The sequence below is a fragment of the Falco rusticolus genome, chromosome 13 (genome assembly GCF_015220075.1).
Source record: "Falco rusticolus isolate bFalRus1 chromosome 13, bFalRus1.pri, whole genome shotgun sequence".
NCBI lineage: Eukaryota > Metazoa > Chordata > Aves > Falconiformes > Falconidae > Falco > Falco rusticolus.
The window spans coordinates 30256740-30274800 of record NC_051199.1 but is presented as its reverse complement, the minus strand read 5'-3'; the positions used below and the strand labels follow the sequence as shown (position 1 = coordinate 30274800).

General features: G+C 43.6%; 2 protein-coding genes across 3 annotated transcripts; one reads left to right on the top strand and one right to left on the bottom strand.

The window, feature by feature from the left end:
• Positions 1 to 207: 207 nt before the first annotated feature.
• Positions 208 to 1192, bottom strand: SERP1 (stress associated endoplasmic reticulum protein 1). Its single transcript, XM_037407219.1, has 3 exons — positions 1080 to 1192; positions 916 to 991; positions 208 to 823 (listed from the first exon to the last, which is right to left on the bottom strand). The coding sequence occupies exons 1-3, from the start codon at positions 1161 to 1163 to the stop codon at positions 783 to 785; spliced, it is 201 nt and encodes a 66-aa protein (XP_037263116.1). The 5' UTR covers positions 1164 to 1192; the 3' UTR covers positions 208 to 782.
• On the top strand, positions 1130 to 17807 carry EIF2A (eukaryotic translation initiation factor 2A). Of its 2 annotated transcripts, XM_037407214.1 has the most exons (14): positions 1130 to 1504; positions 4111 to 4180; positions 4475 to 4549; positions 6019 to 6137; positions 7306 to 7405; positions 7799 to 7881; positions 9137 to 9210; positions 9357 to 9501; positions 10359 to 10475; positions 12726 to 13297; positions 15251 to 15367; positions 16249 to 16377; positions 17321 to 17386; positions 17485 to 17807. In XM_037407214.1, exons 1-14 carry the CDS (start codon positions 1138 to 1140, stop codon positions 17548 to 17550), a joined length of 2100 nt encoding a protein of 699 aa, XP_037263111.1. In that variant the 5' UTR covers positions 1130 to 1137; the 3' UTR covers positions 17551 to 17807. The 2 variants fall into 2 exon arrangements, with proteins under 2 accessions (XP_037263111.1, XP_037263112.1); XM_037407215.1 differs by lacking the exons at positions 1130 to 1504; positions 4111 to 4180; positions 4475 to 4549; positions 6019 to 6137; positions 9137 to 9210 and having other exon boundaries at positions 7307 to 7405.
• Positions 17808 to 18061: the final 254 nt, after the last annotated feature.

Here is an 18061-nt window from a genome sequence, read left to right as displayed (position 1 = left end):
AATGTTGTAAAACTCAAAACTGTCACCACTTGTTGAAAGTTGTCCAAGTATTTACAGCACAGTTGTGGCCTGCAGCCAGGAGAGGCTCGGTGAGCCGGCAGCTCTGGCCCAAGCTGCTTGGTGGTTTGCGAAACTTCGGCATCAGGTTATGTCAGAAACAGCTGCGGCTCAGTCGTGCTGGTTTCTAATTAAGTAACACCCACTAACTCTATACAAACAAGCATTTCGCGTTTATTAGGACAGGAGGCATAGGGTAAAGCTTTGCGTCATGATAAGCGTGCGAGCGCTAGGGCACTGCCGCATGCTGCAGTGAGACTACTCTATGCGTACAGAGAGGGCGAGGCAGAGGGGTCAGCTGCGGAGCGCTGCGCAGCTGGCCACGGTGTCACAGACATGCTTCAAGCTCGTGCTCTGGCAATCCTGGCTCCCACCTTCGAGCAGAACCACTTCCAGCTACAGAGACCATGACTACTCTGGAGGCCGGTGCTCGCCGCTGCTGCCGGCGCCCAGTGTCCAGGCCGCGCGCAGCTCGGCGTGTCAGGGCCAGCAGGGCTGCGTGCCTCGCCCAATAAGCAGGTCCACGATTGTAGATCAACAATATAATTTTATTGCTTTGTACATGTGGTGCTGTTCAAGGCACTGTGGCAGGGGCTAGGAAACTCGGAATGACTGGCGAAGGGACCTGGAATGCCGGGCGCTGCCCCCCAGCAGCCGCCGCCACGGGCCGGGGGGGGCACAGTCCATGGCAGCGCCGGGGGGCGCGGGCGGGGCTCGGCGCCCCTTCACATGCCCATCCGGATGCTCTGGATGATCTGGAAGATGGCTGCAAGAGAGCAGAGGAGCTGGGCGCTGGCCGGCGGGCAGGCCCGAGTCGCCACCGGGGCCCGCCCGCCCGCGCCTGCCCCGCCCGCTTACCTGATCCGCAAACCACGAAGATGAACAACGCCAGCAGCCAGGGCCCGACCGACGCCTTCTCCTCCGGGGCCGTCCTCTGCGGGCACAGCACCGCCGTCACTGCCACTGCCACCGCCACCGCCGGCCCCGCCGCCCACCCCCCGTCCGCCCCGGCCCCCGCGCACCGAGGTCTTGGCGACGTTCCCTCGCTGCGTGATGTTCTTGCTGTGCTTCTCGTTGGCCATGCGGATGCGCTGCTTGGCCACCATGGTGCGACCCCCGGCCGGCCCGGGCCGCCGCCGCTCCGCTCCCTCGGCCTCGCGCGCCGCCCGCTGCCAGCGTCAGCACCGCGCGGCGCCGCCCGCCGGAAACACGCGCGCGGGGGCGGGGCCGCCTCTTGCCGCCAACCCGCGCGCCTGGCGGCGGCACTTCCGGGTCAGCGGGCGGAAGCGGCGCCTCGCGTTACGCGCCGGTGCCCGCCCCCGCCCCGCACGACGTGGACGTCTCTGGGGCGGCCGCGCCGCCGCTCCCCCGGAAGCGGAAGCCGGACGCGGCCCCAGCCCCGGCCCCGCCGAGCCAAAGATGGTGCCCCCCGCGCCGCTGCTGGCAGGTACGTTGGGCCCGGCTGGGCAGGGGCTGTGCCGTGCCCGTGTCCTCCGCGGGTCCTCTTCCCCCGGCCGCGGCGTGGCCGGCCCTGGGCCCCGGTGCCTCCCGCTCTGCCCGCCGGGCCGGGCCCAACCCCCTCTCCGCTCGGAGGACAGGGCAGAGTGCTGCCGGGCCTTCCCCTGCGGGCGCCGGCTGCCTGCTCCCGTCCCTCTCTCGCCTAGGCAGCCGCCAGTGGTCCGCCCCGCGGAGCTGCCTGCCTTTCTCGTGTGGGCAGCCGGTGAAGCGGTCCCGGAGGCACTGTGGCCTGGGGCGGCTGGCGGCAGGGGCTAGCGCCCCCAGGGTTGGAGGCCACGGGCACCGGCCTAGTAGGGCCTCCGCAGCGAGCCGAGCTCTGGATGACTTCGCCACACATCGTGGGCTCGTCGCGGCCTTCTGAGAGGCCGCCTGCCTTTTCCCTCTCTTTTACTGTTAAAGTTGCCTGTAACACAAGGGACGCGCGTTTTTTCTTTCGGGAGTGTCTCTAAGCATTAAACGCCAGGGTATTTATCCTCATTTGGGCACGTCAGGGACTGCAGTTGCGCAGGATGGATTTTGGACTGTTCACTGCTGTCTGCGATCTGCTGCAAATTTGGATCTTAATTTTTCTTGGGAGTCTGCCGGAGGACCTGGAGAATAGACTCAGGGCAGGGGTGTGAAGCTAGTGGATCCCATTTAAAGTGTTGTTAAAACATACTCCAGAGGTATGTTAGGGGCATGGTGTTCCCCCAGTGACTTACAGGGTTACAGAGCAGGTGGAGATTTGAAATCTAGCAAACTAATGTTTTAAACTCTTGCTTAAAACACTTCCTATTTGTTACTTTCCAAAGTGCTATGAAGAGAGATAAGGTACTTGGTAGTTGAAAGAGCAGCTCTGAAGAGCAGCGTAAGGTTTGGTGGCAGATGTTACTGTCGTCTGGGTGTTGCTGCATCGGCACGTGGATTCCATCGCATGGTTCACGTACGGGCTGACCTGGCTGAGCGGGAGCACTGCCGTCCTGCTGTCATGCTGCTGGCCCTAACGTGCCCTCAGAATAATACAGCTGCTGAACATGTAGCTTGAGCTAGCGCAGATCATGCTTTCTTGAGTCGTGTTTGACAGTATAAAATTGCCACCTCAACAGGCATCTTCGGTGTCCCAAGAAAATGCATAAAAGACAGCTAGTGCCTACATAAAAATTGCCTGTTTTGTTGTTTAAGTTTGAATTTCAATATGCTTGTAGCACAACTGGATGATTTAGTGTGAGTCTGTCGTTATTTCTTGTTTGTTTTCTGATGTCATGAACATGGCAATGTCTCTGAAAAAATGAAACACATTTTATATTAACATTTCTTTCACACCTTGTATTCTCCAAGTTGAACTTCAATGTTAAAACTAACAATAGGGCAAATCCTGTCTCATGTTAGCAAAAAAACCCCAGTCCAACATAATATTTCTTTGGCAAATGCTCTTCCTGTGTTTAGGCAGCTAATCCTTGTTTTAGGGAGTATCTAGGCCACTCTTTCCCACTCTGTTGTGCAGGGCTCTTGTGTGGCTCTTGCAATGATGGAGCATTTTCAGCCTCTGCAAGTTGGGCTTCCTGAAAGGGCCTCCTGCAGCAGGGTTGGGAGCTGAGGACCATCGGCCATTTTAGGGCAAGATGTCCTCCCAGCCTCCTTCCTCATGCAGGTGCAACTCTTTTGTAGCTTGAGGTCATCCTGCGAGATGAAGCCAGGCTCTCGTTTTGTGGTATCCAGTGATGGGACAGTAGGCAATAGGCTTAAACTGAAATCCAGGAAATTGCATTTAAATACAAGAAAAACTATTTTACTTTGAGATGGAATGCAGGCGCAGGCTGTCCAGAGGGGCTGTGGGGCACCCTGTCCTCAGGGGTCCTCACCTCCCAGTTGGGCACAGCCCCACAGCCTGCTGTCAGTGGCCCTGACGGAGCAGGGGTATGGTGGGGGGTTCCAGGGGTGCCTCCCCTCAGCCCCTCTGCCACACACCTACTTTGGGTCTGTCCCACCCTGCCCTGCTACCTTCAGTAGCAGTTCTGTTCCCTTTGCACTGACATCAGTGCTCCTGTGGCAGAGGGACCAGCCAGTGTGTGGACCGACCCTGTGTGGAAGGCTGCACTGGAGGGGCCACGCCAGCTGAAGCGGGGAGTGGATTGCAGGGCTGTGGGTGTGGGAAGGCTGGGACTAGTGGCAGCAGTCCCGCCTCAGTCCTTGGCTCTGCAGTGGTGCTGGCCGGTCACTGTGCATCTGCAGAGGTGTACAGCAAACTGGTGCCTCAGTTGCCTGTGCATTGTGTGTCAGAGCTTCTGGTGCTGTGGCTGATAGCTCAGCTTGGCTCTGCCCCTTCACTGCCTCTGTCCTGTGTTTTAATCCTGCCAGCTGCCTTGGATGAAGACAGGTGTCTTGGCACGTGCTACCTTATGAATGTCCGTTACAATCCTTTCTCTTGTTTACTCTAAAAGGCAAGCAGGGGAAACGTGCGTGCTGGTCTTGAGGTTCACAAATTAGAAAAAGCTTTTTTGCTTTGGACAGTTTTCCAGATTTGAAATGAGTAGTTATATTTGTTTACTCTTCCAGTGAGAGGATCCGAAGGGCTTTATATGGTGAATGGGCCACCTAGTTTCACAGAGAGCACAACATTTCAAAGGTACTGTTACTACAGCTATTTTTGATCTTTTGCAGAAAAGAAATAAATTTCTAAAAAGTAAAGATGGACTCCAGAATTGAAAAATTTGTAAATATAAATTAGTTTTTTCTTACTGTCAGTGCCTGACTTCTCACTGGCCAGGTTATAATCGCTGAACAATTGCAGAGTAGATTGCAGTGTTAAAAAGCGCTACTCAGAAGCACAGCGGGAAAATTGGTGTGTTGGTTTTTGTTTTTGTCAAAAATAATTTATGTGGTACGTTTGAGTGTTAATGTGAGTTACTTATTTCTTTAGGGATTCTGGAAAAAACTGCAAAGCTGTTGCTTTTAGCAAGGATGGTTCCCTCTTTGCCTGGTGCAATGGAGAAAAGTAGGTGCATTTTATCATATTAGTCGTGTAGTCTGTGTTAAATAAACTGGATCAGTTATGCCCCATGTACTCTTGTCTGTGTAAAGGCTATGCTGTTAATGCAAGTGTTTGCATACACGCTTTAAGTGCAGTTTATTTTTGCCTTATCCACAGTAGCGGCTTTGTTTCCTGAATATCAGATGAAATATTTGCCATTTTTCTTATATTTATAACGCACCCATTCCCATGGAATCTGGATATGCTTTATTTGGTTTTTTTGTTCATAGCTCCCAGTAACAGAGTACCTGGTTCTCTGGGATTAATCTGTTAGTAAAGTTCACAGAAAATGACTAGTCTTATGTACCTCATGTACAAACATCACAGGACTCTTTATAGACCAGGTGCATTATAGAGTTCACTAGAGATCATCCTTCACATAAGAGTGCACCATGGGGTTGCTGCTCTAAAGAGGTGATAAGGCTTCTTCTGAAATGTTGGTATTATTATTAACAGGTTAAACCCCCCCTACAAAAGTATTTAGCAATGCCATTTAACCATTTCTTTTAAAGTAGGAAACACAGATGTAGGATTCATTACTTCCACTGTTGTTCCTCGTTCTCCAAAGTATTCAGACTCTTCGTTTTTCATTAAAAACTTCATTTTTTTGTCAGTTGGAAAGGTCCGTTTCCAGAAAATATTTGTGGGGAAAAATGTTTTTCAAACAACCAGGCAGGTTGTATATCCAGGTACCCATGCTTGAAATGAGAATATTCCAAATGGCAAACATTTCTGGTCCGTTATACCTCTTTGTTCTGGGGGCTGTCTGTCTTCCTTCATTTTTAAGGGGGAGCAGTTAGCGAGATGATGAGGAACAGGCTCCTAGTGCAGTTTCTGAGAACAGCAATGGCTAGGATGCATCTTTTTTTGTTTCTTTGGACTCCGTATGTGGCAGATCTTTAATATGCAGTGTTCAGAGGTGCTGCTTGAACTTTTTTGTTCAGCAGTCTGACCTTTGCTTTTTATTGTTCAGGTCTCCCTGCCTCCCCCAACCTCAAAAATCCCAAATGTTGAATGCTGTATCCTTATAGATAAAAAGCTTTAAAAATACGTGGGATGAAGGCATGTTTTAACTCACTTAGAATCTTCCTGTTGGCTGTTCCTCAGCTTTAGCACTGGGGGAGTGTGGGTGGACTCTATAGAAATAGAGTATAGCTTGTCTCTTGTTCAGAGTTTAGATGTTGCAGATAAAAATACGTGATGTGTTTTGACCCATGGTTTCATTTGGTTTCAGTTATGCTTGGGTATCTGGTTTGAAAATGTGTTCTTGCAAAGATTTAGTAGAAGCAGGAGGGGGAAAAAACCTCTTCTATTTTTGTTACATTGGCCAAATCTGGGATAGATCTAGAAGAGTCAAATATGTGAAAAGTTACCTTGGCTATTAATGAACTAGTCTAAGCATGCTTTATTGAAATAGCATCTTTTGGTTCCAGAGTAAATATTGTTGATGTCACCAATGCTGCATTACTGCGTTCTTTCGATCTTCCAAAGGCAGTTTGCCTTGAATTCTCGCCAAAGAATAATGTTTTGGCAACGTGGCAGGCTTATACAAGTGAGTATTTTACCAGCTGTAAAAGTACATGGGCTAACTGCATATTTTAATTTGGTTTGCAGGTTTTCTATTACCTGATTTATCACTGTAGCATGTTTATTGGCTAAATGAGCAGTATAGAAAGTACACAGAAAATTATATGGGTAATCAAGTACATAGTGGAGGAGGGAGGGATGCCATCTTCTGAAAGCATCTGGTATTGACCGTTCTTATAAACGCTAAATCAGAGTGCATGTGCTAACAATTACTCTATTACGTAAATCACATGTTTCTAAAAATTGCTAACTGATCTTAGTGCAAAGAGTGTGCTTGAGTCATATGCTGTTCAAGCAGTTTATAGTCATGTATAGACAAGGAAAATTGTAAGCTGTCTCGGAGTAGTCATGTCCTCCACTGGGCCTAGCTGACTTGAGTGTTCTCCGTTGTCCAGAGGGTTTTTTTTCTCTCCTCTGCCTCTCTGCGGAGTTTATGTTCCTGATTTAGGTTGCATCCAAGTTGTGTGTCTGAAGTAGGCGGTGTAAATGCTTCCTTACACAGACAGAGCTGGCCACAAGCTGAGTGTGTGGGAAGGGTGGTCTGGGACAGGTGGTAAGAAAAGACCAGCACAAGTGACAGAACTGATGCCAGATTGTGAAGAGAACTGTTGGAAGGTCTGTTCCAGATCATTGGTAGAAGTGGGCAGGCTGTAGCATCCAGAATAAGTAGGAGGGTAGAGAGTTTAAACCCACAGAACCATTTTGTACAGCTCACAGATAGAGCCGTGACTGCAGTGTGATGGGCAAAATGCATTGTATTCTTGTCAGAACAAAACATAGGAATGGAGAAAATACCTGTGGTGTTTGCCAAGAGGGTGGCTTTTGATTTTGATTAAAAAACACGCATAAAAGAAGCTGTGCTAGTGTTGGTGGTCCTAGTCTTGCAATGGGGAGTAGAAACCCTACACTTCCAAATGTTAGTTCTTCCTGCAGACTGAAAGACTGTGGAAGGATTTATATTAATGTGTAAGGCAATTAGCAGTCTAGGATTTAGTCCCTCAGGGGGAAGGTGCTTCTTGTAAGAAGTTTGTAAGCGTGTTTGGTTGCTTGTAGAATCATGAGATGGAATGTCATGACGGTGAAGCAGATTTAATCCCCAGAGACCACTTCTGTAATCCATGTTTTTATTGCAGCTGCTAAAGACGGCACAGCGGGGCTGCCCAACCTGCAACTTTATGATGTGAAAACTGGAAAATGCTTAAAGTCTTTCATCCAGAAAAAGTTGCAGAACTGGTAAATAACATTACAAACAGTTAGCATCTGGAAAAGAACTGTGCTTTCCAAAATCTGATCCAGGTTAAATAGAGCTTTTAGTGTGTTTGCTTTCAAAATACTGCCTGCTACTAGCTGAAAGTAAATATCTGCACTTGTAAGTATCTTTGTATGTAACCATAATTGTTCATTTCTTAGTATAAGTTCACTGTCGTTTTGTACCACAGAGAAAGTTAGGGAGACAATAACTAAGTATAGCTATATATATATTATTTAGCAGATGTCATTTATCCATTTGAAATATGTATCATGTTTGAATTTCCTTGGCTTTAAAAGTGGAGGGGGGGAAAAAAGTCCTAGACTGCTAAAGATGAACATAATTTAGTATTTCTAATTTTTTTTCTTTAAATGTAGGTGTCCTTGCTGGGCAGATGATGAAAGCGTTTGTGCCAGGAATGTAAATAATGAAGTGCACTTTTTTGAAAACAACAACTTCAGTATGCAAGTATTTCTATACATTTCATTGCATTCCGTATAGGTGTCTTCTTTTGAGTGGCTTGTTCTGTTTTTTTTCCTCACTTCTTCTTTTGCTTGCTTTCTATTTTAAATATTGCCTACATTCTATTTGAATTTGTAATTCAGAATCATTATATTTTAATGAAGTATGTTTTCACTTTCTTGTTTATCTCTTCAGTGACTTAGCTAGTACAAAGTGCATCTAATTTTCAGAGGCCTGATTCTTTATTGTTCCTCATTTAATGAGATCCAGTATTTGTCAGTAGAGGATGTGATCTATGATTGCTTCTTTGGGTTGTGTGTATTCTGTTAGTGATCCTGCCATTTGTTCATTGTACCAAAAAAATGACTCATGAGAAAATTTATATTGATAGAATATTTTGAGTCAATAGATGTTGAAGAGGGAAAGGGGAAGAAAAAAGCAGGAAGATAAAAATGAATTGGAACAAAAATTTAAAGGGCTAAAAGAAAACTGCTGGGGGTGTGATTTTGGTGGTTTTTTGTTTTGTTTTAAATAAAGCTGAAAAAAGAATTATTCTGGAGGCTAAAAATGCAGCCTATGAGAGATGCAGTTTCCTGAGAATTAGCCCTACTGATGTTAACGAAGCTATACTTGGGAAGCAGGGATTGTCTGTTCCTGCACGAGGTCTGCTGCTCAGATAAGACTTCCTTGCTGTAATGAGGTTGTGGGTTGCTGCTTTTAATGCAGTTTTTAATGCATTTCGCCTATGTTGTTTGTGTAAAGGGGCAATGTTCAGCATGGAACAGGCCTTTGTGAATTCTTCTGATCAGGAAGAAGCATCCAGTAAAGGTGTGAGGGGAGAACCCCTGGCTCTGGGTAATGGTGCATGTTAGCTGGGCATGACTGATGCTGCTTCCTCTGAGGTCAGCACAGATAGGATGAAGAACACTGTGCCTTGCATAAAACACAAGCTATGTTTGTGTGGGGTTCAGAAGTTTCCTTGCTGTTTGAACTTCCAAATACTGGATTTCAGGCCTAGGTTTGGTTCAGGTTGGTTTTGTAAAGAAAAATCTGTGATGAAATGGGAGAGTAATGGTTGTTTGCCTAGTAAAAGAAATCCTTTATCATTGTATATACTGTTCTTTATTATTCATGATACAGGCCCATAAGAAGGTATAGTTAAGTAATCCAGGCTAATGTCACTTGTCATTAACATAATCACATCTGTGACTTTTTTTTTGCCCCTCCCCTCCCCCCCCCCCCCCCCCCCCCAGATACTATTGCAAATAAACTACATTTGCAAAAGGTTAATGATTTCGTGTTATCTCCAGGAGCACAGCCAACCAAGGTACCTCTGATGTTATTTCCAATTTTTTTTTTTTGTTTTTCTTAAAAGATAAAATTACTGTGATTTTAGTACAGATTGCTAATAGTGAATAGACCCTGTGCTACCAAGAATATCATCTGCAATAAAATGTCATGGGTTTGTTCTAGGTTGCTGTATATGTGCCGGGCAGTAAAGGTGCACCATCATTTGTTAGACTCTATCAGTATCCCAACTTTGGTGGCCCTCAGTCTGCACTAGCCAATAAAAGTTTCTTTAAAGCTGACAAGGTGACGATGCTATGGAATAAAAAAGGTATAACAGCTGTCTATTTAAACTTTTATATTCTACCCATTTTAGATTTACTTTTTCTGTGTGGGTTTTGCGTTTAATTTGCACGTGCAGATAAATACGGAAGATAGCTGTTAATACCAATGCAATGAATTAGAGTTCTGATTACCCTGTAGTGCTGGTAACTTCCCTGTGTTGGTTTCCATGACTTTGTGTATCGTAACTGAGAATATTCTACATGTTGGTAAATTTTGAAGTTGAATAGCAAATTTAAATTTAATTTAGCATGCTGTGATGTATTTAGACAGTAAACATAAGATTATACCTGAGTATAAACCATTCTTAATCTGTAAAACTGTATATACACAGACGTATCACGATTGGGATGACTTGCACAGTCCTTTGTGATTTGCTGTTTGTTAGCAATGAGATGTTTCGGAATAATTTTGTAAAAAACATTTTACTTCAACCCCAGATTGTTTGGAATAGAGGGAGGGTATTATGTGTGGAAACCACATGTAGGCACACAATTTTGGATGTAACAGATGTTGATGAAACATTTTATTCAAAGACTGATCAGGATGCTTGGTTTCTGCTTTAGACTAATACCTTTTTTTTATGGCTGCAAAAGTATGTTCACTTTTACATAATTCAGCAGTGAATGGATAGACTTAGCTTACACTTTGAGAAAGGAACGTACTCATTCTGTGTGGGTTAACATCTAGGAAAAATTAAATTTAGAAGAGAATAACAGCACAGCTATGCAAGCAACTAACTGGAATTCATAATTGAATTAATTTCTCTTTGTTCACTGTAGTTTGTGAAATAGTTTATATAATTTGCAATAATTGTTTTGAGTAACTGTATGTCTATTCTATTAGCCACGGCTGTGCTAGTAATAGCTAGTACAGAAGTTGATAAAACAGGTGCTTCGTACTATGGAGAGCAAACTCTGCACTACATTGCAACAAATGGAGAAAGTGCGGTCGTTCAGTTGCGTAAGTAGCTCTCAGGCATTTTTTCATTGTATTATAACTCTCAGTAGTGGGAATTGGTGTTTCGCTAGCTTTTGTTTAATGTACGAGGGGGTTTTTGTTAGTGTAAGGAAGTAATCTTTAAAAAAAGTCCTTCACCAGAATTTTTTTTTACTTTGGAGTAAGGTGGGTTTTGTTGATTTGGTTTTTTTTCTTCATAGCTGAATTATCTTGCTGTCTTTGGTATACTTGTCTTGATGTCAGTGGCAAAGCGAACCCACTTTCAGTTAATATATACAAATAATTTGCTTGGGAGGGTGTTAACGTGCACAAGAAGGGAACTGTGCAAGTTTACTGAGGAAATACCTGGACAGTGGAGCCAACTTAATGTCTGAGAATCCAAAATGGGCGGGAAGGTATGTTACTAAACAGAATCATCCTACCTGCACTTATAGACATGCAAATGATACCGTTACTAAAGGAACCGGAGCAAAGAGAGCACAATTTTTTGAAGTATATTGGAAAATAGAAGTTTGCATTGTAAAATGGGAAATGTTCCAAGACTCAAAAAACACGTGTTGGAGGGAAGCAAGTGGGTGTGCTTAACTTCAGTGTTTTGTTTGAATTGGAAGTCCATTCGTTAATTTCCCCTATGGTGGTATTTTTTCATTGTCTTAAGCTGTTTGTTAAACATTTGTCTTGTTTGGGGTTGTAGAGAGGCTGGCTTGTAAATATTTCAAAACACCAGGGGTGGTGTGCAGTATATATGCCTAAGTGACTGTAGAGAGATCATGAATATATTTTCTTGCTGACTGGGAGAACACCTCCAGTTTGCCTTCTGTAGCAAACCTTGTGGTAGCAAGTACTGTGCCCCATTTCCCTTTGTTGTTAACTTCACTGGGGAGAAATAATCAGGATTATAACTCGATATCTAGAATCTCTGGGAGCAGTTTCTGGGATTGAGAACACTAGTTTTTTAATTACATGCTTATTAAAAACTCTTTCGCCCTTTGAAGTTATTTCCAATGCATCTTTATTTAACAGTAGGTTTATAAATATTTTTTGTTCAATTTAGCTATTCCTTTTCAAGGAAAAAAACAAGCTGACATCTGTTTTGTAAAATTTTTCCAACAAAAGCAAGTGGTCAGCACTTGGAGTGAGTGGGGCCTCATTTCCTGTAAATTTGTGTCTTCTGGTTACTTTTGAGGTCCAGTTTTGAAGCCTTTTTTTCATGTTAGTGTTCGTAGAGGGTTTTTTGCTTTTGACTAACCCATGCTCATGCTGCAGACTTTGCCTTTGCTGTTGAAGCCTGTATAAAGCTGCCTTCATCTCTCCAGCTGCCCGCTGTTGTGAAATGTGCAGAAACGTAATTTTCCATCAGACCTCTCTGTCTCTGCAGTGGTGTTTGGTTAATGTCCTCTAAAAAGTTTTAAAGGGAAAAACAGACAGTGTGATCATACAGCTTAGTTTCTGAAGATACTGAGGCTTTAGCCTAACAGGAATGAATTACTTAAAACAGTTTGTTGTTTTGGGTCAACATCTGGATTTAAGAATTGTCAGTAATGCACTTGTCATTTTTCTGAAATACAGGTAAAGAAAACCAGATTATGAAAAGTTATAGTGACCTACGGTTTTATTTACCCCTGTATATTTTACATGAGTTTCATCACTAATTCTTCAGTATCTTCTAATGTTCTGACCCACAGAATAGCTTTTGACAAGTTCTAATCATTATGTCTAAAATAATTTGTGTGCTGTCTCACTTTAAAATCTGTCTTATAAAATACCGTGCATGAGCATGGTCCAAAGATAGTTTAGATCAGTATTTCTTAGCTCTACAAAGCTGAGCTATGCAATATTTCTTAGATTAAAAGAAGAGGAATTAGTGTCCAGCTGGTATAAAACTCCTGGTTTTGCAGGCTTCCAGTAGGACAGTTTGAGAATGTCCTGAGAGATCATACCTGAATAACAAGCAGGGTGTGGGGGGGAAAGGAATTGTTTTATGTGGAAAAAATACACTTACTGTTAAAAGTGCGGATGCTGACCCTACAGAGGTAATTTGAAATGGCTGCAGTTATTGTTGCAAACCTTAACTAAAAGTATCAGAAGATAAATTGCTGTTTCTACCTCTATTGTTACCAGAATTAATTTTAGTCAGTAATTAGATGACAGCATTTTAGAAAAGCATGAAGTTATCACTATTAATTTTATTTTTGCTTGCACTGAAAAGATCCAAGCTCCTAACAATAGCTGTGTATTTTCCTTTTCCTTTAGCAAAAAATGGTCCTATTTATGATGTTGTTTGGAACCCCAATTCTGTTGAGTTCTGTGCTGTGTATGGTTTTATGCCTGCCAAAGCAACAGTTTTTAATCTGAAATGTGACCCTGTGTTTGATTTTGGAACCGGTCCTCGCAATGCTGCCTACTACAGCCCCCACGGACACATCCTAGTGCTAGCAGGATTTGGAAATCTCAGGGGACAGATGGAAGTGTGGGACGTTAAAAACTACAAACTCATTTCCAAACCGGTAGCCTCGGATTCCACATACTTTGCTTGGTGTCCTGACGGGGAGCACATTGTAACAGCTACATGTGCTCCAAGGCTACGAGTCAGTAATGGTTACAAGATATGGCACTACACTGGCTCTCTGTTACACAACTATGAAGTTCCATCAAAAGAAGAAATGTGGCAAGTTTCCTGGCAGCCCTTCTTGGATGGAGTGTTCCCTGCGAAAGCAGTAAAATACCAGGCAGTTCCAAGTGAATTGCCCAGTGCTGAGCCAAAGCCTGCCCAAGCATACAGACCTCCAGCCCTGAGAGACAAACCTGTAACAAGTTCCAAGCTCGTAAGTTGACAGTTTCATACATGAACTAAGTTGTTCTACTTCATCGCTTTGCCCGTCTTTGAAGTTCGGTCTCAAATACATGTATATTTTTAATGAGGGACATTAGAAGAGTCATCAGACTGGCAGTAGTATTGTGGGGGTTTTTGAAAAGTTTTCTTGATAATCCTGTTCGGTGCTTTGCTCACTGTTTGCAAGGATGTATGATAGAAAACTAAAATTTCTTTGGTCCAAATACTATCCTTTGACAAAGTCGTTTGCACATTTAAAAAAAACTCTCTGCAACATGCACTGGAATAATAAACTGCAAATTTGGTTTATGGTGAAATTGGGTACTCTAGTTAAGATAGAACCCTCTGGTTTGGGTGACCTGACTTACCAGTCTAAACCCAGCTATATGGGTGGTTGACTGCCCTCCCAACAGGTTGGTGGTTTTTTTTTTTTTTTAAATTTACTTGCTAGAAAGAGGTTTGATTGTCAGCAAGTCAGCTGCAGTTTAAACAGGTTACTGTTGAAGGACCTACTTGTCTAATTAATTTCTTCTCTGCAAGTTTTCAAAGTAGGCCGAGTAGCAACTAATCATATTTAACAATTGCACCCTTGATGTTTAAGGCTTAGAGAACTTTTGATTTTGAGCCTTGTGCTTTTGAAGGAACGACTGGTGCTCGACTGGTGAGGAATCTGTTAAGAATGCTAATGTCTGATTTTGCAAATGATCAATGAGTAGAGGTAGTAGAGAAAAAGATGCTTTAAATAAAATAATTCCGTTTACTTACATGGGCAAGAAATCTTGTCATATGCATTAAAACAACGCAGCTCCTCATTTAAGGGTTCCCTTAAAGAAACAAAAGACTAAGCCCCCCCAGTTTTCACCCCCAAGAGACCCCACCCCATCTCTCCACCCAGCAACCCATTTTTCCTTTCTTGTCACTAGGAGTCTGAGTTAAAAAGTTGTTGACAAAAGCAAAATGCCAAGCTTCGTTCATTTTGTGCTGGTTTATTCCCCCCTGAGATAGAAAACATGCTGATTTTGTTATTTTATCAGAAATCCAACAAATCTTTGGGGCATATAGCATAGTGCCATCCAAACTTGACAATGGATGAGTTTGAAACCCTTTTCGCGCTGTCTTCTGCTACTTGAAAGACAAAGGGTACATACTTGTTTTTTCTTTTCTTTTCTGTCTGTGTCCCTGTCTGTGTCCCTGTGTGTCTGTGTCCCTGTGTGTCTGTGTCCCTGTGTGTCTGTGTCCCTGTGTGTCTGTGTCCCTGTGTGTCTGTGTCCCTGTGTGTCTGTGTCCCTGTGTGTCTGTGTCCCTGTGTGTCTGTGTCCCTGTGTGTCTGTGTCCCTGTGTGTCTGTGTCCCTGTGTGTCTGTGTCCCTGTGTGTCTGTGTCCCTGTGTGTCTGTGTCCCTGTGTGTCTGTGTCCCTGTGTGTCTGTGTCCCTGTGTGTCTGTGTCCCTGTGTGTCTGTGTCCCTGTGTGTCTGTGTCCCTGTGTGTCTGTGTCCCTGTGTGTCTGTGTCCCTGTGTGTCTGTGTCCCTGTGTGTCTGTGTCCCTGTGTGTCTGTGTCCCTGTGTGTCTGTGTCCCTGTGTGTCTGTGTCCCTGTGTGTCTGTGTCCCTGTGTGTCTGTGTCCCTGTGTGTCTGTGTCCCTGTGTGTCTGTGTCCCTGTGTGTCTGTGTCCCTGTGTGTCTGTGTCCCTGTGTGTCTGTGTCCCTGTGTGTCTGTGTCCCTGTGTGTCTGTGTCCCTGTGTGTCTGTGTCCCTGTGTGTCTGTGTCCCTGTGTGTCTGTGTCCCTGTGTGTCTGTCTCTGTTTTTCCTTCCTCTTCCTTTATGGTTCATCTTTGCACATGGTCCTGTCTTAAGTAGGTTTGGGGGTTCACTCAGGCTTTTTGTAGCAACATGCTTGCCAACATGGAATACAGGCTTCCTAACTGTTAATTTTGCATATCCTGCAGCATGAGGATGAGCCACCTCAGAATATGAAACCACAGTTGGGAAGCGGTGATAAGCCACTCTCTAAAACAGCTCTCAAAAATCAAAGGAAACATGAAGCAAAAAAAGCTGCGAAACAGGTACTGCAAAAGTAGTTCTTTCAGGGATAATGTTAATCAGTTTTGACAAATGGTGCAGCTCAGTTGCCGAGCAGCAACCATTAGTTGCACCAAGAGCCCTCTACGTATCTTGCACGTGCCAAGTTGTGGAGCAGGCTGGTAGACTTTTTAAAGCAGGTACAAAAGGATGACTTAAAAATAACAGCTTTGGTTAGTTGCTGTGAACATTAGCAGAAATCAATGTTAAGACTAAGTGATTCTAGCTTTTCACCTTCGGACAACTTGCATGGTTTTTTTCAGTGTTAGATGAGAGAAAAGAATGGACTTGCTTCTGCTTCATTGTTCCCCCAGCAGGTCAGGGCTGAGGCACATTATTAGGGCAGACCAAAGACAGCCTGTTCTGTGACACCTCTTTGCTTGCTGTTCTTTGGTTAGATAGAGAAAAATCAGCTTTTAGTGTTAGTCTTCTAATTTCTTTGAACTTCTAAAGTAATAATTTCTTTAAATAATATATTTTTTTAATTTCTTACGCTGGTTTTGAGCCCTTTCTTTTGCTTCAGAGGCAATGACCCACCAGTCTGCTTTATAAAACATTTGTGTATGTATTTGTCATGTTGTTCTTACTGATATTTCCCTGTGCTGTGTATGGTTGGTGTCTTGAGGAAGTAGAAATTAAACAAGAAACAGCATGTGAGTTGTTACAGATAACCCTTCTTTTGTGGAAAGCATATATATAGGTGATGCAATACATCAAAGCAAGTCATTTTACGATTTTTGGAGTATACCAGCAAACTAAAGGAAGTAATATTAAATGGGTCCCTTAAAATCACTAAAGACATTTTTCAGTCCCTTTATAATTAAAGGTGTGTTCTAGATAATGTGGTTTTTTTATTTGTCTACAGGAGGCCAAAGCTGATGTGAACCAGGAATGTACACAATCCTCAGCATCGCAGAATGCACCACGGAGTGCTGTGCCTGCCGTTACATCAGGAGATCCTGAAGTTGACAAGAAGATAAAGAACTTAAAAAAGGTGAGGGTTGGGTTTTTTTTTCTAACAAAGAGCAGATTTCTCTTAAGAGATGGGTCTGTAAGATCTAGTCTGATTGTAAGGTGACTTGAGCTCAGTAGGAGAGAATTTACACAGATGGTAATTTCCTGAATTTGGAAAAGGAAGTTGGTTTAAATCTTGTAAAACACTAGAGGTCATCACTTGCCAGGACTCCTAAAGATCTTCTTGGAGGTTGCGGTGTGGAAGCCCCTGATGAGTGCATGGGGGAATATTCCAGTCTCCTTTTATGAACGCTGTTGCATGTGCACCCAGTTGTCGCAGTTAAGGAATGGGTATGGCTTAATGGTGTTTGTGCTTAGGAGGCAGCTGTGTGGGCTGCTTGTTTATTGGATCTTGGATCTGAGAAGGGAACCATGCTCTGTGGTTTTGATTTCTTCCCTAACTTCTAAATGGTATGATTGTGATGTTGACAGCCAATCTTGGATTAAGTAATTTCAGAATGGAACTTTTTTGGTTAAGGCTAGAGAATCCCATTTCTGTGTAATCCGTCAAGACTTCTATTTTTCTCTTGGCTGCCTCCTGCTTTTTGTGGTCTCTGTTTGGATTAATAGTCCAAGCTTTCTGAGGAAAATGTGTGGTGAAGAGGGATAGTGATAGTGGAAGAGTCATTTCTGAATTTGGATGTAGCCCTTCAGTGAGATAATGCGTGATGTTTATGTTTCAGAGCCTAAGTGCTTCTGTTCTCTAGGTTTTGTTCTTGAAGGAAATGTCTTTCATTGGTGAAAAATTCTGGACTGAGCATCTTGAAGATGCTTGAATGAAATGTGCCTTCCATATTGAGACCTGCCTCCTGGTAAATCAGGCAATTGCAAGTGCAGGAACTTCTAAGACTCTTTCTTTTCTACTTGGTTCACCAATATTTTTGTCTTTAGTATGGTATGTGTGTGTGTTCGTTTTTTTCCAGAAACTAAAGGCAATTGAGCAGCTGAAAGAACAGGCAGCTGCGGGCAAACAGCTAGAGAAGAATCAGGTACTGTTCCAGATGTATGGAGTTTATTCAAGTTTTATTTTATAATAAGCTACATCTGTGACATTTTGTGTTTGGTTTTGTTTGTTTTTTTGTTCTAGTTGGAGAAGATTCAGAAAGAAACTGCTCTCCTTCAGGAACTGGAAGACCTAGAGCTGGGTCTTTAAAACATTGGAAATCTGGTGTGGTGTTAGCACAAAGTTAATGAAAAATATAATTTGTATTAACTTGAACACAATAAAATGTTTCAGCAAATGACTGAGGATATATGCTGCATACTTGCCTTTTACAAAGCTTTCCTAAAGGTCTGTGCACTTGTGAAACTAAACAAGTAACGAGTATCACATCAGCTGGTGCTGCTGCTGCTGTTCAAACTAGAAATGTGCTTATGTTCTTAAAGCATGTTGCCCTCCGCCCCCCCCCCCCCCCAAAAAAAAAAAATCCAACAAAAAAAACCCCAACGCCCAGAAGCAGCCTGTTGGTTTACCTTTTCCTTGTTTGAGTGTGAGGGAGGGTGATGAGGTTTACCTATTTGATAGCTTTATTATATTTAAAAAGATGTGATCTTTATGCAATAATGGGATGTAGATAAAAATAAAGAGCATTTGATAATAAAAAGTACTCTTGTTCTTCTGTTTCAAGGGCAGAGTGTTTAAAAGAACGAGACCATGCCACCAC